This window comes from Strix aluco, chromosome 7 (assembly GCF_031877795.1).
Source record: "Strix aluco isolate bStrAlu1 chromosome 7, bStrAlu1.hap1, whole genome shotgun sequence".
Classification (NCBI taxonomy): Eukaryota; Metazoa; Chordata; class Aves; order Strigiformes; family Strigidae; genus Strix; species Strix aluco.
The window spans coordinates 24237337-24259378 of NC_133937.1; the positions used below are offsets into that span (position 1 = coordinate 24237337).

Below are 22042 nucleotides of genomic sequence, written 5' to 3' on the forward strand. Positions count from 1 at the left end.
CAGAGAAGTTTGTGGCTGGGAGGGGAGTTGTCAGCAAGGAAAAAACAGAGCCTTCACTTTGAGGGCATTGTACTAAATTTTTAGATTGGCTCAAGTCATAGCAACATACAACTTTACCTCTACAGTTCTTCCATGTATTTCTCCAGTCACAGAGAAACTGAGTCACTATTCATTGGAAAAAGATACCATGAGAGGAATTGCAAGTATGCAAGGTACTCAGCCACTTAGAGAACGAGACCAGTAAACCAATCTTTGTTCAACAGAACAAGGAATCAACTGCCCCTATACCTTTCTTCTAGCACTATCTGTAGCCTATAATCTGGAAGCAGAGAGCTGTTACCAAAGTTTGGATGGGAACCAAACAAATAATGAACCTTATGGGCATGAATCATGTCTGCAAGCACCGGTATTGTGCAGGATGCTACAGCAAATGATACCACTCCACATAATTGGTGGGAAAATAACACTAACAGTTAATATATTTTCCTTTTTTTTTTAAAAAAAAAAAACAAAAACAAAAAGGATGTTTTATTAAGCTCTGGTTTTGCCCATGGCTGTTGCATAAAAGCTGCAAATATAATTGCTACAAGCTGTTTATTTAGTGTCTGCTGGATTGTTTATTTGAAAGCAATTTTTATAATAAATATCCAGTATGACATACTGTTAAAATTTTTCCAGAACTTCAAGTCCTTTCTGTTCTTCACTGTTGTATTATCTTTGTCATGTCAGGCTTTAGAACACTGAATGTTATTGGCTCTGCATAACAGAGCCTTTGTTTTGCACTCAACAGAACTATTTTTACCTTGTTTGTGACTACTAGGCTAATAAGAATGGCTTCCTGCATTTTGTAGTCTCCCTTCATCCAAAATGAGAATAAGTGGAATAGCACTGAAATGAAAATAACTTTGCAGTTGCTGAGATTATTCAAAGCTTAACGTTGCAACAAAACACAGAAAAAAGAATTGGTCGTAAACCTGACAGCATTAACTGGAATGAGAAGAGGTCTGTTTAAAGGAACAGAAAGCAGTAAGGACTTGGAAGAGACTAAAACATGTAGGGGAGGCATCACAGCATCATCTGAGAGGGGCAGCAGTGACTTTCTTCTCAGTTCTTAAAACTCTGCTGACACCCCAAACTGTAACAAATAGGGCAATGTTCATAAAAGTGATTCTACCCTCTGCATCCTGCTGTGTTGGGCCAGTCAGCAGAGCATCCCTGTTTCCTCCTACAAATTTCTGGGATTTCTTAGCACGTCACATCAGTGCAGGCTAATGCTAATAGCTGCAGATGGCTCTGTTGTATCCGCTTGGTACACATTATTTTTTTTTCAGGACCCAGTATGTACAGCTATAAGTTAGAAAAAAGTAGGCAGTTAAAAACTCTTTATAGCCATCTATATCAAAGACTAAAGTACATTTTACAAGCTTTTCTTGTTTCAAATGATGTCAAAGTATTATAAACTGGGGAGTCAGGAAGACCTAAAACTAAGCAGCTTTTTCACATTTTGTTTAAAGTGACTAGTAGAGTGCCAAGGTTTGGTATAATGCTATTTACGTATTTTTCTACAGTTTGTTAAAGCTCCCCTATGCTACATGTTCTAAGCATTTTTTTTTGTATGAAAGCTAACATTCAGATTATTTGTGCTACAGAAAGTCTTCACTGCAAAAGGGGACACGGATGCTATCCACAAAAGGGGTATGATTTTTATTTAGAAAGCAGGTAGGGGCGGAAATACTACTTCAAATAAAAGATAAGATTTCTGGAATGTGTATTTAACTGATGTTATACCTGGTCTGCTGTACTTGAATTAGATGAAATGCTGTTGTGAGGGGAAGTACTCGGAGAACGGTTTGCAGCTTCTGGCACTTCTAGAAAAGGGAAAGAACAACATGTATAAGTTTTCAAAGTATATTTGTTATGCTGTAAGAAAACAATTTGTTACAAGGACTTTGGAAGATCTGGAAATCTTTGGTATCATTCGGGAAAGCTTTCTACTGTAAATGGATGGACCCTGTATAAGTGCCTGGGACACCTGCCTGCTCCAAAGAGGAGACTTGCTTATAGGGAGAGAAACAGTTTGGTTAATAACAGTTTGGTTAACAACTTGGTTAAAAGCCAGAGCTAGACTTAAAATGCGAGAAAAAAAACAACCACCACCTAAGTGAATCAATGTAGCAACAGATAAAGAAAATGAAGGAGCACAATGCAAAAAAGCACTCCGTCCAGTGTAAGAAGTAGTTATATAGGTGAGGGAGTCAGGAAAACAAATGTAGCTCAGACATAATTTTTCACTAATTTATTCCAACTGAAGTGTTTGTATATGTGTGCAAGAAGTCTAGACAGCTAAATAGAGAAGCAGAACTAGTAGGAAAGATTGTGAAGCTTAATTATAATTATAATAACAATTCATAGTAGAAAAAAAACTACTAGGACTGAAATACAGATGTTGAAGAGTTTAAGTAGTTATAAGGGAAATGGTTAGCTAGTGTTACATAGTAATGACATGACAGAAATATGGGAAATAAGTATAGGTAATTGTCTTCTGGTGAAACAGATTCTTGGTCAAAGACAGTATAGGTGTCTGCTGTAGGTACTTGTGATCAGAGTTGGGTACATATCAGTATCATTATACCAGAGAAGATGATTGTAGAAAGTTGAGTGTTACTTATTCTGTTAATATGGGAGGTTTTATTTGCTCTTGGTTTTACTTACCAGATAAAAAAATACTACTAGGATTTTTAGGACTCACCTAGCCCTGGACATGATACTTTGCAGACTGCTTTATCAAGTCTTCATTAATACAATTCTGATTTAGATTTTGGTTTCAGAAATCGGTAAGAATATTATAGAGGTGGTCACACAATGACTCAGAATTAAAAAATTCAATTGGACTGGAGAGGTCAAAGATACCTGTGTGAATTACGTTTAGAACTTCTTTTGTAGTAAAGGTGTAACTGTCTGGAAGCTGCATTCCAAGTACATAGGAGACATTATAAGAAGCAGTTCCAGCTCTCAATGAATGAATAATCACCTGAAGAAGGCTATTCAATATTAAGAGTTTTGGGTTTTCTGTCAAATTTTGACTGACCAGCTGCAAAAGTTACAGCTGAGAAGTACATTGTAGGAATAAAGTAAGAATTGCCAGAAGTCAGCTGAATTAGACTTTATGAAAGGAAATTAAAATAAGTAATAAGAGATTCCTTAGCTGTGCAAAAAAAGGAAGAGAAATGGGGCTGTCTGCAGTAAGAATTTTATTGATTTTAAAGATAATCTAGGTACTAAACCAATAGTAGTTCTGGTACTGAAATGGAAATTTCCACAACCAAACTGGAAGCAAGACTCAAATAGCTTAGTGCAATTGAATTGGTGGGCCCAGATAACCTTATCCCAGAAATTTTAAAGACTGGCACATGAAATTACAGTGCTGGTAACAATTATTTTAAATAAGTTTCAAGTCAGGGTGGTACCATATGATTAAAGAATACCAAACATAATTGCTATACTTAAAGTGGAAAAAGTGACCTGAGCAGCTACAGGCCTTTTGGTCTGACTCCACAGAACACAAAGGCCTAGGAGAGACTTTGAAGGAAAGAACATTAAGATTTGGAGGCAAACTACTAAGATAAAATCTGCAATTTACTCAAGTAGGTAAAAATGTTACAGATCTTTCATAAAATAACAGAGTTCTACAGAGAGAATATGGTACTGTACTTTGGACTTCAGTAGAGCATTTAATACTGTGCCATATGGGAAATTAGTACTTTTTATGAAGATGACAAAAGTTGGCACGAGGCTTGGGCTTGGTGACAAGGAAGAGATGGCAGGTTATGCTGAAGGGACATTAATGATTGGGACCAATTGTATCTGTGATTAAGTTGTTATTGGACCTGGCAAAGGGTATGAGTGTGTTAAAGAAAGTTTACTAATCAGAGCATCATTTAGCACCAGATGACCTCGAAGAATAGTTACATTTCAGGAATTAGTAAGAATTTATGCTACAAGTTGAAGCACATCAGTTGTGCAACAGGAACAGTCTGTTGCATGAATATGAAGCATTATTATACTTCCACAGCATAGGAGATGTAATTGCAACATACATCAAGCAAACATTTCCAGGAAATAGAAGTACTAATAACAGTGCCTAAGTTTAAGCTAAACCACATGCAGATTTCTACGTGCAATTCTCACCATCCATTTACAATGGGAAAGATATGCTCAGACTGCAATGTGCAGAAAAAGGCTTGTAGGAAGGTCAGACAAGTGTCTGCTAACAGGAGACTAGAAAAATGTTAGATCTAATTTGCACTTCTGTGCAAAGAGAGTTCATATACATATTACCTAATTTATTTTTAACTGTGAAATCCCTCTTTGAAAGTACTACTTACAGAAGAGCTTTAGTGTTTGCCATTATAAAAATACCTTCTTTTTTTTTTTTTTTTCTTTTTTTCTCCCTACAGAGAAAGAATAAATTGCTGGAAGCAATAATAATCTGTCTGGCTTCTAGGCAACAGAAGCCTGCAACAGCCCAGAAATGTCATATTTAGGGTTCTTCTGTGGCAAAGGAGATTGATGGTATCTTTATTGTGATGGGAACTGACCCAAACTGCCTTTGGTAGAAATTTGCAGTAGTCACAAATGGGAATGAAGCACCCGATTTCCATCAATTTATACAATAATCCTGACATGCTCCCTTAATTTTACTAGCTGAGCTAAACCCCTGGATACCTGATCTCCTCTTTGTATCCATTACAGAGACAAATGTTAATTCCATGCATGACATCTTGAAATAATCTTAATTCAAATATAAATTTGAAATTAAAGATTAATAACATTTTAATTCAACATCTGGATTATACTTACTTGGCAGAATTGAAGACTTTTGGAGCAAAGGCCTGAAATAAATATCAATAGATTACAGAAAGGTCTGAGGAGATCTGAAAATATTAAAATTATGTATTTGAAGCATGCAGTGGTAGAACATGTTCCATCTCATCCATATTGAGAAATAAGGGCCAGATACAGGTATTTAAAAAAAATCATATCCCACTAGTACTGACAATTATGAATTTAAACATCTGGTTTAAATCTCATCACCTAGAGATTACATCCTCCTATGCTTTTTGGTTGTGGTTATAGTATTTGGATGCATTTCCCATGTTTTATTTTTTGCTACTGTGAGGCTTCAAGAAACGTGACTTTCAAAAGGGAACAGAAGGCTACAGAGAAAGCAGTGCTCTCCTTTGAACTTCTAACAGCTGTGTTCAGACAGAGCACTAGGAGCTGGTGCACTGAAATATTCAAAAGATGATGAAAAGAGATTTTACTTTTGGGAACCACTTGGAAGGGGTGGAAGCGGAAGCTCTTGGCTGGAACCTCGTCGTCGTTCTGCTGCTGTAGGTTTTTCTGTAGTTGGGAAAACAAATTGTAGAGTCAAGATTTCTTCAGAAATATGTTGTCCCAGGTAAGAGAGTTCCAGTAGTTGAAGAAGGGTTTCTTTTATTATTGTAACTTCGGGGGTTTTTCCTTACATGGCAGCTTGGCAAGCTGCTGCTTTCTTTATTAACTAGTGGCATACCACCAAATTTCTAGGCAAATAGCTGCGCTGTAAACGCCTGCAGGAGCTCAGTGGGAGACTTGCCTTCCTAGCGGCAAGCTGTGTGACAGTGGGGAGGACGCTGGGGCAGGCTGCCTACAAGAGCTCAGCCGGAGGAGGTGCGGCTGGCTGGCTGCACCCTACCCTTGTGTTAGACAGCAGCTCCTGCTGAGCTTTTGCCTGGAGGAGCTGCCGCCCTGCACAGAGGCGAGATGTATTTTCTGCCTGTGCAAGGGGCTGAGCTCTTGCCAGGAGTCGTCTCCGTGTGAGGTGGTTCTGGCTGAGTTCAGAATGATGCACTCACGCTTTGCCCCCCTTCCCCCTTCTCCACTTTAGAGGACTATATGGCACATTGCTGGTCCATTATGTCGTATGTTACCCTGCCAGTAACCTCAAGAGTTTTACTGTGACTGCTTTTAGAGAACAATGATACTCAGTGCAACTAAGACTGGCCAGATCCAGTCTGAAACTGCTAAAACCAAACCCCCTCAAAAACCTAGAATAAATTGAATGTGGTGTTGTTTGTTTCATGTTTTTATGATAAATGTCAACTTTTTCACAATAGTAGAGACAATTTACCTTCATTTGCAGTCAAGGTCTCTCTGGAAGGTAAACATGGTTTCTGCAGTAAAACAGAAGGAAATCAAGTATTAAATGGCATGTCACTTGTACAGCAAATGTTTATATTTTTATAGTTTTTGTGAAGTAGTTTACATTTAGAATTGACAGCATCCTGGAGGGATTAGGAGGTAGGTACATGGCCATTCTGTGAAGAGTCTAGTTGTATGACCTTGAAGCTTGGGATTTTGCAAAGTAGATCTGGAAAGAATCCCAGTTTGTGTGTATACATAGGTGGACAAAAGTAAAATATAGAGAGATGCATGCTTTTATTTTTTTTTTTTTTTTGTAAACTCGCATCAGTAAGCTTACGGTGTAAAAAATGGTTCTTTCTTATCACAAGTCAAAAAAAAGAGAAATGTCCATCCCAAATACTTGTGAATCAAAAATTTCAGTATTTTCATCTTTGTCAAGCTATGCTCACAAATGTCTGAACACATTTGTTTTTACTGAAAGTTAAACTGTCGGTTTAGCTCACAGTAAAAACTCACCCAACCTTCCAGTTTCATTTTTTTTTCATTTTGAAACAAAGACGATAAACTGTCAGTTTCAAAACATTTTTCAAATTAATTTCTTTAAAAATTTCAACCAGTTCTCTCGCTTTCTCCCACAAGAGGTTTTGTGATATTTTTCTAATGATGAAATACTTAGTGAAAAACCTCCAATAAATTCTGGTAAAATTTCACATCTTTCTTGAGCTATCACTCTTACAATAAATCCATGTTCTCCATGTACAGCCCTGTGTATTTCAGGGAATACTTCTGAATGGCCCATGTTCCCATTTCTCATTTTATTCAGTTCTTGCACTGTGTTTATTGTTACATCCCATTGAGTCCAAATATCCCTTTAATCAAAATATTTTTCTACTTGAGCTTTCTCACTGCTGCTTAGTTCACATAAGAGCACCCAAATATTTCCTTTCTTTATAACTCTGTCCCCTATTCTTTTTATGCATTTATATTGCACCCAAACTCACGATAAAATTAAGTTTTACAATAAATTAAAAATCACCTGTAAAAATTATAGTTTGCTTATACAAGTCAACTTACTGGTGAATTTACTGCATTAGAAGTTTTCTTTCTGCAGGTTGGAGGAAAAAGAATACGTGAATTCATTTAGCAACTAAGCATCATGTTCATTGATTTCCAAGATATTTCTGGCCATGATACGATATCCTTACTGGACAGCTGTAGCAGTTGGGGGGTGGTGTGGGGTATCAGATGTAACATGGGTACTCAGAAAGGTACTTACGATATGCAAGGAAGCTACATTCTGTCCAATACTTAAGATGACAATTTGGGTTGGGCAGAAGAGTTTTGATGAAAAACACAACTTTGCATTTATAGGCATGCACGTGCTATTGCTGCAGTATGTGACTAAACTAAGCAAGCCAGCCAGCATCTACCTTCAGTGGCAGGCAGTGAAGGGCAATGCCACTGGCATACAAACAGTATTCCTCCAGAAATAACAAAACAAAAGCTTGCCTTTACCTAGTCAGAATCTCTTTCATGATCAGCAATAAAAATTACTGATTGCCATAGGCCAGGATAGGAGTTAGCTCCTAATACACCTATTAGCCCCATCCCCAAAGCAGTTTTATTATTTTTTACTCACAGGCCCCTTGGTAGTGGAGATGGGGCTGCTCCAGTGGGAAATCTGGATTCTTGTGTGTTACTGAAGCTATGATCTAGAGACGCAAACAACATATTTAGTACGCAATATTAGCTGTATCTGAACAGTGGAGTTTCCTCACTGCCATTTCAGTGTTAATGTAGTAAAAGTAAAAAATATCCATTACTTTAATTTTTGTCTTAACGTGTTTTCAGGCTGATTATATTGGAAAACAGTAACATTTCTTGCTTAGTGCTGACTGTTACAGATAAAGTTTACACTGACATACTCTACTATATGCTATATTAAGGTCACTAGCGACATATTGACAACAAAACCCTCTCATATTGCCATGTTTTCAGTAGAGAATACTTACTTTCATCATTATTGTTTGTTTCATGGTCCTGTAATGGAAAAATACATTATATTTGATAAGAAGCAATTAAAAAGGGAATTATTATTAAATGGAAAGTATATAAATAAATAATCTGGTCTTGGTGATCTGTAGTAATGTTTAAAGAAATATTTGTACAGATGCATATAGTATCCACTTTTCAACAGCCTTTACGACAGCATTTGAAAAATTTTAGCAAACCACAATCTAATTTTGAACATTCCATTAACCTTGAGACTGCCTGTAGTATTGAGAAGATTGGCCCTGAACTTTGCAGTGAGACCTTTTGGTTCACATTTCATTTCTGAGCTGGAAAGCAGAAATTTTGCAGCACATCTGAATATACTAAGAACACATCTTCCACTGAACAGAGGATACTGAGTAGACTGTCTTTTCACCATACTAGAGTTTAAGCAATCCAACTCATTTCCCAGCTTCTTTTGGAGATGCTTTCTTTCGGTTCCCACTTGTCTTTTAGGGAATCAGACTCCCATATGATAAGTATCTTTCAAAGAGGCACCAGTTATTAATTTGTCCATCTTCATCCATCAGGTTAATAGCTTTTCACTAATGTAGGTCACAAATGCATCCATTCTCTGGCTGGAGAGGTGTAACCCATCATCCAACAGCTGATGGAGTGAGATCTGGAGAAATTTTTCTCCCAGTCAGCCCAGGCCTTTGAGAGGAACAAGGGTTGCAGTTCTGTTAACATGATCATGTCTGGTTAGTGTCGAGAATGGATTGAATGGGAGCAGTTAACAGATGTTTCAATTACTGTTTTGCTTTGTCAGTGTGCATAGTCAGAGATGGAAAGGCACAGCACAGCACTGGACAAACATCATGCTCCTTAGCATGTTTTTCTTTAAAACTGTAATGGCTGGCCACTTACACAACAAGGAAAGACCCCAAAATTTGGACAACACTGGGTAATTCTTTCCTAGGCTGACTCTTGTGCTAAACTGGGTATTTTTTTTTCTAACCTTATATTGCTAAGAAAAGCTGAGAAATCAAACCATTTCAAAAAAGAGAAATCCTGGACTTGGCATCACTCAGGAATTGTTCAGCATCTTACAGGATACAGATCTAAGAAAGAACGTTGTGACGAGGTGGAAGGGAAACTAAAATGCTGCTGCTGTTGTATGTAGAGGTGTGCAAAAACCCCAACATAAATACTTGGTATATCTAGAAATTTAAGGATTGAAAGTAAGACTATAAGATGTTTTTATACCTCATGTTACCGAAAAATCTAATGCTATGGTATGACCCCAAATTCCTAAATTTTAGGAGTCTAATTTCTCTGTGTAGTTATTGGTAGACATTATTTCTTAAGTACAATTCAGAGCATTGGGCTGGGACAGAGTCTGATGCACACAGCTTTTGGCACAGATGCTGATGCAGTTACTGTCACCCTGTTTCTTGCTTCTTCATATGCACCCTCTCTTGTGCTGGCACAACTGTTAGTAGAGCTACGGTACAGAACAATTTATGGAACTAATCTGGCTGAAAAAGAACTTTTTATGCCTTTTTTTTTTTTTGTTCCAGCACCACAGAAGGGACAGACTGGGGACAAGAGTAGAAGAGGAGGAATGACTTAAAGACAGCCTTAGGAGTCCAAAGCTTGTAAGTACTCCTTCATGGACTGCATTTCATAGTGATACTGGTTGCTCAGACTACAGCCTGACATTTTAGAGGGATTCCATTTTCAGAAAGTATTAATCATTCATCATCTGAGAGGAGTGAGACTCAAGGAAGGTGCTTCAGATTGTGCAAAATCACCCATTGCTACTGAAAGTAAGGTTCCTGGAGTTCATCTGGTATTTTTTAGCACAATAAATTATTTTTGTGGACTGAGACAAATATCCCTCAAAACATCTGAAGTTTTTTCTTGGATCAATACAGATGTCCGATGTACCTTTTTTGTCCAAAAGATTAATAGCCACAGTTACAATATTAGATCAATCTGACATTCAGAGGCATCTGCTTCTGTTATAATACAGAACAGATAATAAAAAGCATCCATCTATTTATATATATAAAACACAAAGCAGCCTAAGTTTAACATACTCTTTTATAGCGGCACATTACTCACTGGTTTTGGATGAAGACGATTTCTGGGAAGAGGCAAAATATTTCTGGAAAATATACACAGTAAGTTAAGATGAGTAGGATTTTCTTATTTAATTGCTTGGCTCAGATAAGCATTTCAAGATCTAGAGAGGAGGAGGTCTGCAGTAAATGGATTTAATTGTAGTGATGCACTGCTGCAGTGGTTGTGATGCTGTGCCCTTAGTGTTGAACTACTCTAGAAGAGCTTTTGTCTTGGACCTTGGGCCCCTTGCAGCTGTGCACAGGACCTCGCCAAACACTGTAACACAGTGTTGTGGATGCTGCCTGCTCTTCCTGGGGCATATGGCCTATTTTGTAGAGCAATGTCCTAAGGACGAGACAGTGGTTATGAAGCAGATTCCTACACTTCTAGGGACACAGGATTGAAATAGGCTGCATACTCAAGTTTCCTTTGCCTCTTTTCCTCCAGAGACTTGGAATATAAATCATCGATTTACTGTGTCCAGTTTCTTTACAAGCAATCCCATGCCCCACCCCCTACAAAAACACCTCATTTGCAAGGGTACAGAAATGGGTAACAGGACTTTAAACTGGCTTGCAGAGATGTTTTACCCCTGCACTGGATCCCTAAAGGGATCTTCAAGAAAACAGTACCCATTTAGCAAACCGGCTTAAATACAGAATTTTGTAAGGAAATAAGAACTTTCAGTTTTTACCTTGCCCCAACATCCCTAGCTATTTGTGTGTCCTGACAACTGCTTACTGTCTGAAGGCTACACAATAAAGAGGAGAAAATTGTTTCTGCTAATATTTCCTATTGATATAAGCTGCTGTTGACTTACCTGGAAGTATCCAGCTTAGGTGACTCTCTGGTCATGCTGTGCATGTGGGAGAGCTCTGTATTCTGATCAGGCATAGACAGAAGTGGCTTAGTGAACCTAGTTATAAAACATGAATTTAGAAAGGAAAAATATATTTAACAGTGAATACAAAGGCAACTTCTCTTTCTCCTCCCCTACTCCCTCAAAATTCTAAAAAATACCCTTAAGAGGTATTTCCTTTTAATATGTATTGTTTGGGTTATTGAAATTAATATAGGAATGGATGACAATTTTTGTGTAGATAATCTAGAGAATTACTATATGTATATCTTCTAGAGAGAGCATTATCAAACATATAGTATCTAGATGAGAAAATGTATTTTCTGACAAGTTTTAAATAATGCACAAACATCCATAGCAATGGGTTACCTGGTTACCGGTGGCGGTGATGGTTTTTCCTGTAAGAGAGAAGGTAGTGAATTATTTGGTCACTTCTTGATTTAGTAAAATATATTTGTATGATCCTATTTATGTTATCACAGCAGTATCTTCTTTCTGTGTTGTGGTATAGATTTCTATTAGAACTCTGCCTGATAATCTGCACTAGGATGGGAGTGGCACCACCAGTAAATCTGTGAAGCCCTGAGAACACTGCTTTGGCCATATGTCATGTCAGTACCAGCAGTGGGAAGAAAATTACTGTGTCAGAACTGTCATTGCTCCTTTGCTGCAGGTCTGCTTCTGGAAAGCATTCCCTTAGGCTGCTGCTTCCCAGACCAGCTCACTATCACATAGGACTGGGAAACATCAGCCCCTTCCCATTTACTCTGTTGTGCAGACCTTTTGAATTGGTTTGCCTGCTTTTCTGTGAAGGAAACATCAGAAGGTCTTCTGTGAAACCAGAGTTCCCAATTTTTCCCCCTTTGAAAAGGGGATCATCTTCTTTTACAATCACATTTGTGTCCTGCCTGAGGACAATGTGAGTCATAGACTATAGAAAGGCCTTACCTCTTCTTCAGGAACCTCGTAGACTTCTGTAAGACAGGGAAGAAAATACATATTCTTTGATTAGCAAAAATGTACTGCATGTTACCAGAAAAACTGATCAGAATTTGAATCAATTGTATTTCTGCCTCTGGAAAAATAACTTGGAGAATCTGCTCAGACCTTGATTCTGATTCAAAAACCCTGGGGTAGCTACATCCCTGGTCTTCTAGTGGGAACTTCAGGAAAAGTCCTGGGAAGTCTGATAAACAGTCACTGTATTAATGAACCTTCCCCCCACCCCACCACCTTTTCTTTGTTGTTTTTCTTTTACTCCCCCCTCAAAGAAAAATGAATGCTTGTGTTTTCCAAACTGTCTCAGGTTTGCACAAGATGTGTTATCATACCCGTGGTAGCATTTAGCCTTGACTCTCAGGGAGGAAGAGATCATGTGAATCATAAATACAAGCTGGCTTATTTGCATGGCCAGCATCCATCCCTGAGCTCTGTCCCATAAGGTGTATTTTAATTCACATACATTTAAAAGCCAAAACCACCAGCATCCTTATCTATGTCATTCTGAGTGACAAATGAATCATATTTAAACAAAGCTCATGTCAGGCTTCATCGCTTTTATTGCGCTGACAAAGTGTCCGAGTTCCCACCAGGGGGAGATGTTTTATTTTTTTTTAGTAACATCTGTCAGGAGCTGGTTGTTGCTCAACACTGATTTGCAGAAGGGCTACGATTGAAAAGGGCATTTAAAAAGGTCTGAAAAGTAACTCACAAAATCTTAAGTCATTCAGAAAAAACTTCTGTAGTTTACGACTTGAAAGCTAATGAATATGCAAAGACTTTTAAAGAACTGTGTGATCAGTCTGTAAAGGTTATGTTCCATGCAATTAATGAGATAAGGATGCAAAACAACTCAGAGTTAGCACAGCTAGGGAAGATTAAGCAAGTATATGTGCACTTATAAAAGCAAATATGATTTCTCTTATTTGCTTCTGCTTTTGTTTCTTCTTCCAAATAAATTTCTCTTTACAGAACTTAAATGGGAACACTTATCACAGGACATGCAAAACATACAGAATTTCTTTAAGGTTGAATCTTGATGTGGTTTTAAAGTACTGAGTCTTGATTCTTATAGTGAAATGGGATTACTAACATACCAAGCCCTATAATTGTTTTTGCTGTATTGATATATTTGGACTCCTCCGCTAGAGCAAAAGACTAAAAATAAATTAGTTTGGGGCAAATTATTTGTTCTAGTTTTATTCCTGCTTAAAACAGATATACTATTCAAGCCAGGCAAAACAACTGCTACAACACAGAAAAACCTAAAGGGGAACATATTTTTGTTTTACTGAAGTATGTCATATGGTTTGTGTTGTGAATACATCAAGTGTAATTTAATATTCCTCAATCTTAGATTCCTTTATTTTAACAGTGATACAAACCCCACGTACCTTGCAAATCAGAAGGAAGAGATGGCTTTGGAGAGGTAGGGGGGGCTGACTTTGTTGTCTTCATAAATCTGTTCACAGGAGCTAAAACCATATTTTATTCATATATACCTGTGCATGTGTGTGTATATACACACATATATTTATGTACATACACATGTATTAAAAAACTAACAATGTAACAGTTATACAATAAGAATAAATATTAAGTAGGTCCAAGTCATAGCCTTTTTGTGTGACCTTGAACAAATCAGCTGAGGCAGAAAGCAGCTCACATTTTAAAAGGGAAATATTATTCAGGGTTCATGCCTTGCTGAATAGGTTTGATACTGTCAGTAATATCACAGAGCAGAACTACATACTCTTCTCTATTTACTTTTCACCTTTGGACTGTAGTAGTTTCACTCTCCAGCTAAATATACTTCAAACAGTGAGGTAAAAAAAAAGAATCAAAGTCTGTCTATCAACTGAAAATCTAAAAATGCTTGTTGTTCTCCTGAGGCACTTCAACAAACAGAATTTTAATGCTGTGGCTCCTTTGGATGAGGAAGGAGATCACATACCATGAAAAGCTTCCTGGTTGTACAAGGGCTGGACTTTGAAACAGCTGAGTGAGAGAAGCAGGAATTAAATATGGCTTCCAATAAAGTTAAAAATAATTTTCCTTGGCCTTGTCATAGGCCAAAGAAGCCAACTGTCTTTTTGCAGGCTGTGTTCTCTTTAATAGCTGCACCTCCACTCTTTGAACCCTAGAAACAGACATTAATTTGATCCACTTTTTTTTCCACTGTTGTTCCGAACAAGGCAATAATTATTAGCTTAAATGACTAAAACTCACATCTTGTAGGTAGTGACATGCTGCTTTCTGTGGGTTCAATATAGTTATCGTCGTCATTGTCCACTGGCACAATGTAATTATCCTATGAGAAATGCAGGACAAAAATCTACCAGTTAAACTTCCATCATATCAACAAACTGTTGGGACTGAAGCCCTGGCAGCAGTTTACAATAGTTGCCATTTCACAGTGACTGCTATTTCAGACATTTATCATCCTACACAGATGGAATTCCCCAAGACTGAAAACCCTTTACCAAATTACTCCAGTTCTAGACTGGTGGATGAAAGCCCTCCCTTCCCTTTGGTCCTGGGGTAGCCTTTGAGGTTGCTCTCTCTCCACTGCCCACAGTTATGGATGAACAGAAACTACTCTGTGGTCTAAAGAGCCTCCTTGATACTCAAAGTGGGCAGATATCCTCTAGGAATCAGCATGATGCTTGCAGGTCACTGCTTGTGATGTGTACCAGGCCGCGGCATTGCTGTGCAGTTTATCTTATGACCAGCGTGGGTTCATCAGTCATTTAAACTGTCAAAACAGGTATATCTATAAACTTTACCTCATCATCACTACACTCCTTTGGCTTCAGGGGTACTTTTGGCTTTGCAGCAGGAGATGGCAATGGCAGGGATGGCACGGATGGTTTCTTTGGTCTGGACATGGCTGGACTGGGTGCACTTGGGAGAGGTTTGTTGATGGGAGGAAGCTGCTGGTGACTACTGCGATTGTCTTAATATGGAAGGAAACAACAATTTTAGTAAAAATTACACATTAGCCTCTGGACTGTCTTCTATTACCTGTGCAAACAAGTCTTTACTGTGACTGTGGCTCAGGTCAAAAGGCAGACCTGAGTGTATGCTGGTCCTGATGTTGAGACCTGTGTGTAAACTTGTGTGTCCTATTTCATTGCCCAGGGTAGCAACCCAGTCCTCTGTATTGGGCTGCAGAGGGTGCTTAGACACTGACTGTTGTATGAACAACTGTTTAACTCAGTGGAGAAAAGGTGGTGTCTGGGTGGTATACTCCATTATTTAGTATGTCTTGTGCCAGTATGAACTTTGGTGATAGGAAGTGCGAAAGAACATACCTGACATATAAGAAAAACAACTGTTACACAGCACAAAGGATGGGACTGAAATACAAATTATGCCAAGTCCTCTGGGGTGTCATTTTAAAAATTCCCCTCTTTTTCAAAGAACATACAGGTGAAGTGCTAATAAATTTCTGTGAGTACATATGTGGCATTTTAGCACTTCGATGATTATTCTATAACCAGTCTTGTATCATACAAAAATGAAAGCAGGCATCATACCAATGTTTCTTTTCCCCATGGTTCAAATCTTCATCTAACTGAAGCTAACTTTCATTTACTTCAGTACGATCTGCCCATGGTTGAAAGAATCAAAACAGGAAGAAAAAACGCCTTTATGCCAGACTGATGTAAATAAAATCTTGATCCTGTCCTGTGTTTCAGGATATTTATCCTCCTCAGTACCAATCTTGAAGGACAACATGGAGTGAATATTTGGGCTGCTTTGTCCTCCGTTTTACTGCTTTTGGAATAATGATTTGATATACAGAAAAGATTAAGAAGTGGCCTGTCTAGCCTTACATACTTAATCTTCAATATGAATTTCTGCATTAAAATACGTGGATGAATCTGGAGCCAAGTTAGTGATATCTCCCATACCTCTGCTTGAATTTTGTAGTTAGTAGATGTTTATCAAAGTCTGTAGGACACATTATATTAAAATTCTAGACATTGCTACCAGCAATACCAACCTGTTTCATGCTGTAATAACAAATCATACCCCTGAAAACTGAAGACCTGATTGCCAGAATTAAAAGCAAACTCTTGAGGAAAGAACAGGTTAGTCCATTTAAGGCCACCTCTCTTCTGGTACTGATAAATAAGCAATTATCAAGCAGATATAGTCAACTACTCTATAACTACCTGCATATTCACCCCTAGAAATAGGGAATGCAGAGGGAATCTTCTTTTTCTCCTGCTCACTTGGAGGAGGCTCATAGCTGTCATCAGGATTCTCTTCACTGGGGACCACATACATCTCAGAGTCAGAGTGGTCATCCGGATTCTCATAATCACTGTCCTAGAAAGACAGAACTTCCCATTTCTCATCTCATAACATACTTACAGCTTCATAGCATTGTATGACACAAATATCCTTGCAGGAGTACAATTAACTAAATTACAATAATGTATCCTTGAAAGGATATGTTACACTCCCTCTTAGTGCTCCCTCTCTAAACAAACAGGCACTCCTGCCTGCGTCCCCTTCTACTCCTCTGAGGAGCTTCCTGCTCCCTGTCTCCTGACTATCACCAAGAGCTCAGTCTTTGAATTATGGACCAACAGCTTGTTTCACTTCACAGGATAGTTCCTTCCTAGTTCCAGCTGGACTCTTGATGTGTCCTGTCACTGCCTCTCTCTTTCCTATTAAAAAGGTACCCAGCATCTAACTTCAGAAGGAAACTAGTCACTTCAGGTTGATGGTTGTACTTGCTTCATTCAAATGGTCTCTAAAATCTTATCAGAAGTTTTTCATTTTCAGCAAGAAGTGGCTTTCCCCTCTTCAGTCCTCCCACCCTCCCTCCCCCAAATGCAGTATCTTACTGGTTTCTGAAATTTTTGTTCAGTTTGAGAACTCCCTCAAATTGATGCCATGCTCCTATCCAAAAAAAGCTTAGCATCCATAGCTACCACTGACAGTGCTTCTGACTCTACTTTTAGGTTGAACGTAAAAAAAATTGAGATAGCTAAAAATCAGTGGCTACTTGTAAATAACGCTGATGTAGCAAATAAAGTAACATTTCAGTAGTATTAAGTTCAACCACAAGTGATGATTCAAAAATGAACTATTATTATTGCTTGTGCTAACTTGTTGCTACAGAAACCTCTTACTACCCCAAAATGTGTACTTACAAAATCATCTGACCATTGTTCCTCTTCATTGTCTGCATGTTCTAAACCAAACATTAGAGTTATTTAAGGAGATGGAATAGCGAACATAAACGTTTATCACAGATTGCTTTTTCAAGCTATACTTATCATATTCAGTTAAAAAAAGAGTGGTTAAAATTTCCTAAACAGTTCAGAGCAACACATCTGGTTTGGACTGAAAAGTAAAATGCCTGCTTGCTTGTTTTCAATAAATTGTTTCAGAGCTGTTGGAAAAGCATGAGAAAATGGCAAACTGCACATGGTTTGAACAGCAGAGTGTGCACTTTACCCCAGAGTGTCCTGCTAATGCATCTCATTTTTAAGTAGGAGTAACAATTTCTACATAACACAGCTATCACTGACCCCTGGGCCTTGCACTTTCTTGTTTCTCACTTAAAGCTCCAAGACAGCACACTAATTACAAGTGTTTACGTTAAACATGGAACAATTATCTGATAACTTCCAAACTCTGTCTTCTTTGCTTCAGTTTTCATATCATTGTTTCCTTAGCAAGATAGCTGTTAACTTGTAAAAACGATCATGAACTAGTTTGTGGGCAGTGCTGTGTGATAAGTAAGTATAGTTCTACCTCTAAGATAATTCATAATGTCATCATTGTCACGCTAATTCTTCAGTATGATGATTCTGAATCTGTGATGATCCATTTGTTCAATTATTTTCCTATTTACTTTCACATCATAATTTCTGGCAGAGAAGGACTGGATGTGAATTCTCCATTTTTAGAGCAGCCTATGTGCTGAACCCTGATAAATACTGATTTCAAGAATAGCTACTTGCTACTTCTTTCTTCATCCTAGGATAACTTATCATGTTTTGCTTGACTCTCATTTCAGAGATGTGAACTACCTTCAGAGTTGTGGATAACGGTACACTGTTCTCTCATTAAAAACAAATTATGAGGAAATGTATAGCTGAAATATTGTTAGGCATATCAAATATACAGACATGCAGTTAAAGTTTACATTAATACAGCCTTACCTGAAGCATAATCCCTTTGTGGTAGACTTGGTGGAGGTTTTTTTTTTAGCCTGTAAACAATAATTATTACATTTATGATCTAATAAAGTAACATCCACTAGAAGGGAGCATGAGCCAGACACATAAAAAAAGCTGGTAACAAAAGATACCTGCAGCTGAAGAAATACAGATTACCATCAGAGATGCTTAGCAAATAGCTGTAGGAAAAGGCTTTGAAATGCTAGAAACAGATAAGAAATTAGAATCTAATCTGAGATATATTTTCTTTTGCTAAGAATATATTTTGAAAGAACAGCTTCTTTGCCCACCCACCCTCTCTCACTTCCAATGCAGAAACAGATAACAGGGGTCAGAGATAAATGCATGTCTATCTGAATATGAAAATCTGTTCAGGTTCACAGAGGTTCTGCTAAGACTATGGCATAAGAAAGTGGTGCAGCACTCTCCAGTGCCATTTTTAGAACTATCATTTTGCATGTACTTTATTTTCTGATAAATGTTTAAATGTATACCAGGTCTCTCAGGGCCAGATTCTGTTTCACTTACTATTATTTTATGGTGTTGTGGCTCTTTTTTGGTAAATACTGTTGTAAAGCCATTTGTAATGCCAAGTGAATCAAAAGATAATTTGTAGAAATACTAAAAGGATCCTTGTGGCTATACATATACACATGTATATATATATGTATTTAGCAAACAGGAGTATACAATATATGTAATTTATGTGTATGCACATATATATGTCTACTCCTGTTCATATGTATATATGTGTGTATATATATACTCCTGCTTGCTAAATTGCAGCTGTCTAGAGAAGACACTGAATTACAGTCACTACCCTGTAAAAAAAGAGAATAATTTGGGTTTAAAGTCAAAACGAATGGTGCATGTGTGACAGAAGCCATACTGATGCATCTGAAGAGAAAAAAACCCCTTTCCTTTTTGTAGCCATACAAAATATTAACACAATTTACATTAAAATGGCTCTTCAAAGTGGCTTGAGAACATTGTCTGACAGCTTCCTTGTAGCACTGATGAGACCTCACCATGGACCTGAACCTTTGTCCACTGAATTGATGACTTCACTCATTCTTCGATCAGGTCCTAACAAACTCATTTGCAAGAATAAGCAAATTATTTTTTAAAAAAATTGTCCATAAAGAATTTAAAGTATTTTCTTGTGATCTCTGAGCAACAGTGATGTCTACAAATTTTGCTTTACCACAAGAATTTGACACTCAGTATTTAGGTCCTGAGCATGCTGCTTAGGTGTTATTGTTCAGGTACCAATGTAACTCAGGGTGGTAGCATGCTGGCACTAACACATCAATTTACAAACTTTTCCTGTTTTGAGAAATGCTTTGGCTACTTTTGAGTTGAATTCATGGAATTCTGTTGTTCAGATAGTGACCAAAAAAAATGCACATGGATGAATAAATAGTGCAGGCATTGCTAAAACTCAAAAAAACTATCCCCAGAAAACCAAATAAAGACAATCTAGGCGCATTATTTTTGAAGTGTTTACCTGCTTTGTTCATTAGTAACAACACTAATGATGGGTAGCTGCCTCTGAGTCTTCAGCTTCCTGTAGCATAATATAACTTAGTGTACTGAGAGTAAATTAAAAAGCATTCTCAACACCCCTGCTGTTGTCTTTGTCCAGGTTAGCACAGGCATGTTAGAAGAAAAACCCAGGGCCACTGCCAGGGCAGATATCAGGTCTTAGGAAGGGTAGACCAAAACCTATTAATGTACTTTGCAACATGTCTATCCTGAGTTGTTCAGTGACAGTGAAGACTTGGAAAATAGTGAGGCAATAGTAGGAGGCTGGCTGGGTCACAGTGTAAAGTATGTGGCTTAAGCCACACGATATGTTTCTAAGCTGCTAAGCAGACAACTTCAACACTTTGTCCCACGCCCTGTAAATCCTGGCAGTGGCCCGGATGGAAAATGTAAATATGTTACAATGAAAGCATATGAAGCACAGAACAGAGGTCTGTGTCTAAGCAGCCTATCATGCCATCGTGCATCTCTGAAATAGCATACCGATCCCAAGTATCTTTCCCAGTTTTGCAAATTAAGGCCACTTGTTCATTTTGGAACCTGAATATCAATAGAAGAAAAGAAATAATGTTTCTGTCAAATATGTTATTCATTCTAAAATTCAAATTCACTTAATAATTCTCACTGTACTAGTATGATTTACTGAGTGCCAGAACTGAAATCCAGGCTCTTTTGAAGTCAACTGAAGCTTTGCTTTGTAAGAGCCAGAACTTCACTCAATGTGCAAACCATGATGCAAAGCTCAAAAGACATAACCCCTATGCAAAGAAGCAGTTACCTAGTTATTTCTGATTCCGATGTAATTATCTAACATAGATACTTAGAGTGACAACTGACCATCCTGTTCTCCTGAAGCTATTGAGAAAGGACTGAAATAATCAAATGCCATCCAACTGAGCATACATACTTAAGTGGAAGACAGAATGATTTCCTAACATATCTCTTAACAGAATTATGTAAAATTATAGCAAATGCAATTTTCAAGTAAAATATTCTAGTGCCACTCTGCTCTGGACTTAAGTTACAGTTGGTAAAGTATCTCTTTATTAGCTGCGATAGAACACAAATAATTCAGGTTTCCATTTACTTTAATGGGACTAGTATTTTTCTAAAATTTAACAGAAAATAAGTAATTTTCTGGAGATTTTGAAATATCCCTGAGAAATTTCAGTTCTAAAGGACTCAAAATCCGGGAACATTTTTGAGAGTATGTTTACAGGTTTTAAATGCAACATAACATATCTTACTATATACATTTTATCTTCAACAAATAACCAGCTAGCATTTGAGACATTTCACGTAATGGGGTCTAGATGCTGCTCACACAAGAACAGAATGTGCTATACAGAAATTCATAACAACTTTTAAGACAATAAACTATTTAATTTAAAAAAAATGTATTCTGAGATTTCCCCTCTATAGCACGCTGAGGTTAATCCAACAAAACATTTAGGCATGTGCTTAGCTCTTCTCACATAAGTCCTGTAGGAATTGCAAATATTAAATCACGTACTTCAAGTTCATGGCACATTTTTGTGTTTTCCTGCACTAAATGGAGAATTTTAAAATAAACTGCAGCAGAGGTCTGGGTTTTCTGCTCTAGCAACATTTGTTTTTACAAGCTACACCCAAAAGTAACCAAACATATGTAGTAGTAGCCCTTTACATGTAGCACTTAATTCTCCCACAGCCGCATTTCCTTACTAGTGTTTCTGCTCACTCCCTCAGCATTTAAGATGTGCCTAAAAACTCTTTGTTTTCAAGAGTCTTTACTTTTTCTGTTGTTAACTCTGTACAAGCTCCACTCCCTTCTTAGGAACCATTTTAACTTAATAGGGTTTACAAAAATTATATTGAAATCTTTACTGAGTTGAGTATAGTATGTATTAGTCCTAAGTGCACTAGATCATCACACTTGTTACTAGAAGATAAATTAATTGAACTTTGCCAAAAATTTTTTCAGAGTTCTAAATGGGTGTTAATCCAGCTGACAGATAAACTTTTCTGAGCTGTATTCTCATGACCTAGTGCAATAGTGTTATAGCTTTGGAAGTATCTGACAACTGTACAAAATAAAATTGGTCTGAAACCTAAAAAAACTGTTATTACTACTCTTTTATACATTTTC

The 22042-nt window shown here is 37.5% G+C and overlaps 1 protein-coding gene across 4 annotated transcripts in view; it reads right to left on the bottom strand.

Annotated features, from left to right (window-relative positions):
- The window catches only part of BLNK (B cell linker), a 103809-nt gene that overhangs the window by 5132 nt on the left and 76635 nt on the right, over nt 1-22042 (bottom strand). For 3 of the 4 annotated variants that reach the window (XM_074830997.1, XM_074830998.1, XM_074830996.1), the window contains 18 exons: nt 20398-20454; nt 18352-18401; nt 17335-17375; nt 16345-16501; nt 14950-15119; nt 14393-14474; nt 13558-13638; nt 12113-12138; nt 11534-11562; nt 11126-11221; nt 10306-10348; nt 8199-8226; nt 7826-7898; nt 7261-7291; nt 6173-6215; nt 5325-5403; nt 4861-4892; nt 1789-1868 (listed from right to left, as the gene is read on the bottom strand). In XM_074830997.1, coding sequence (XP_074687098.1) covers nt 1789-1868; nt 4861-4892; nt 5325-5403; nt 6173-6215; nt 7261-7291; nt 7826-7898; nt 8199-8226; nt 10306-10348; nt 11126-11221; nt 11534-11562; nt 12113-12138; nt 13558-13638; nt 14393-14474; nt 14950-15119; nt 16345-16501; nt 17335-17375; nt 18352-18401; nt 20398-20454 — 1198 coding nt within the window. The remainder of the gene's footprint in view (nt 1-1788; nt 1869-4860; nt 4893-5324; nt 5404-6172; nt 6216-7260; nt 7292-7825; nt 7899-8198; nt 8227-10305; nt 10349-11125; nt 11222-11533; nt 11563-12112; nt 12139-13557; nt 13639-14392; nt 14475-14949; nt 15120-16344; nt 16502-17334; nt 17376-18351; nt 18402-20397; nt 20455-22042) is intronic. The other variant, XM_074830999.1, reaches the window with a different exon arrangement.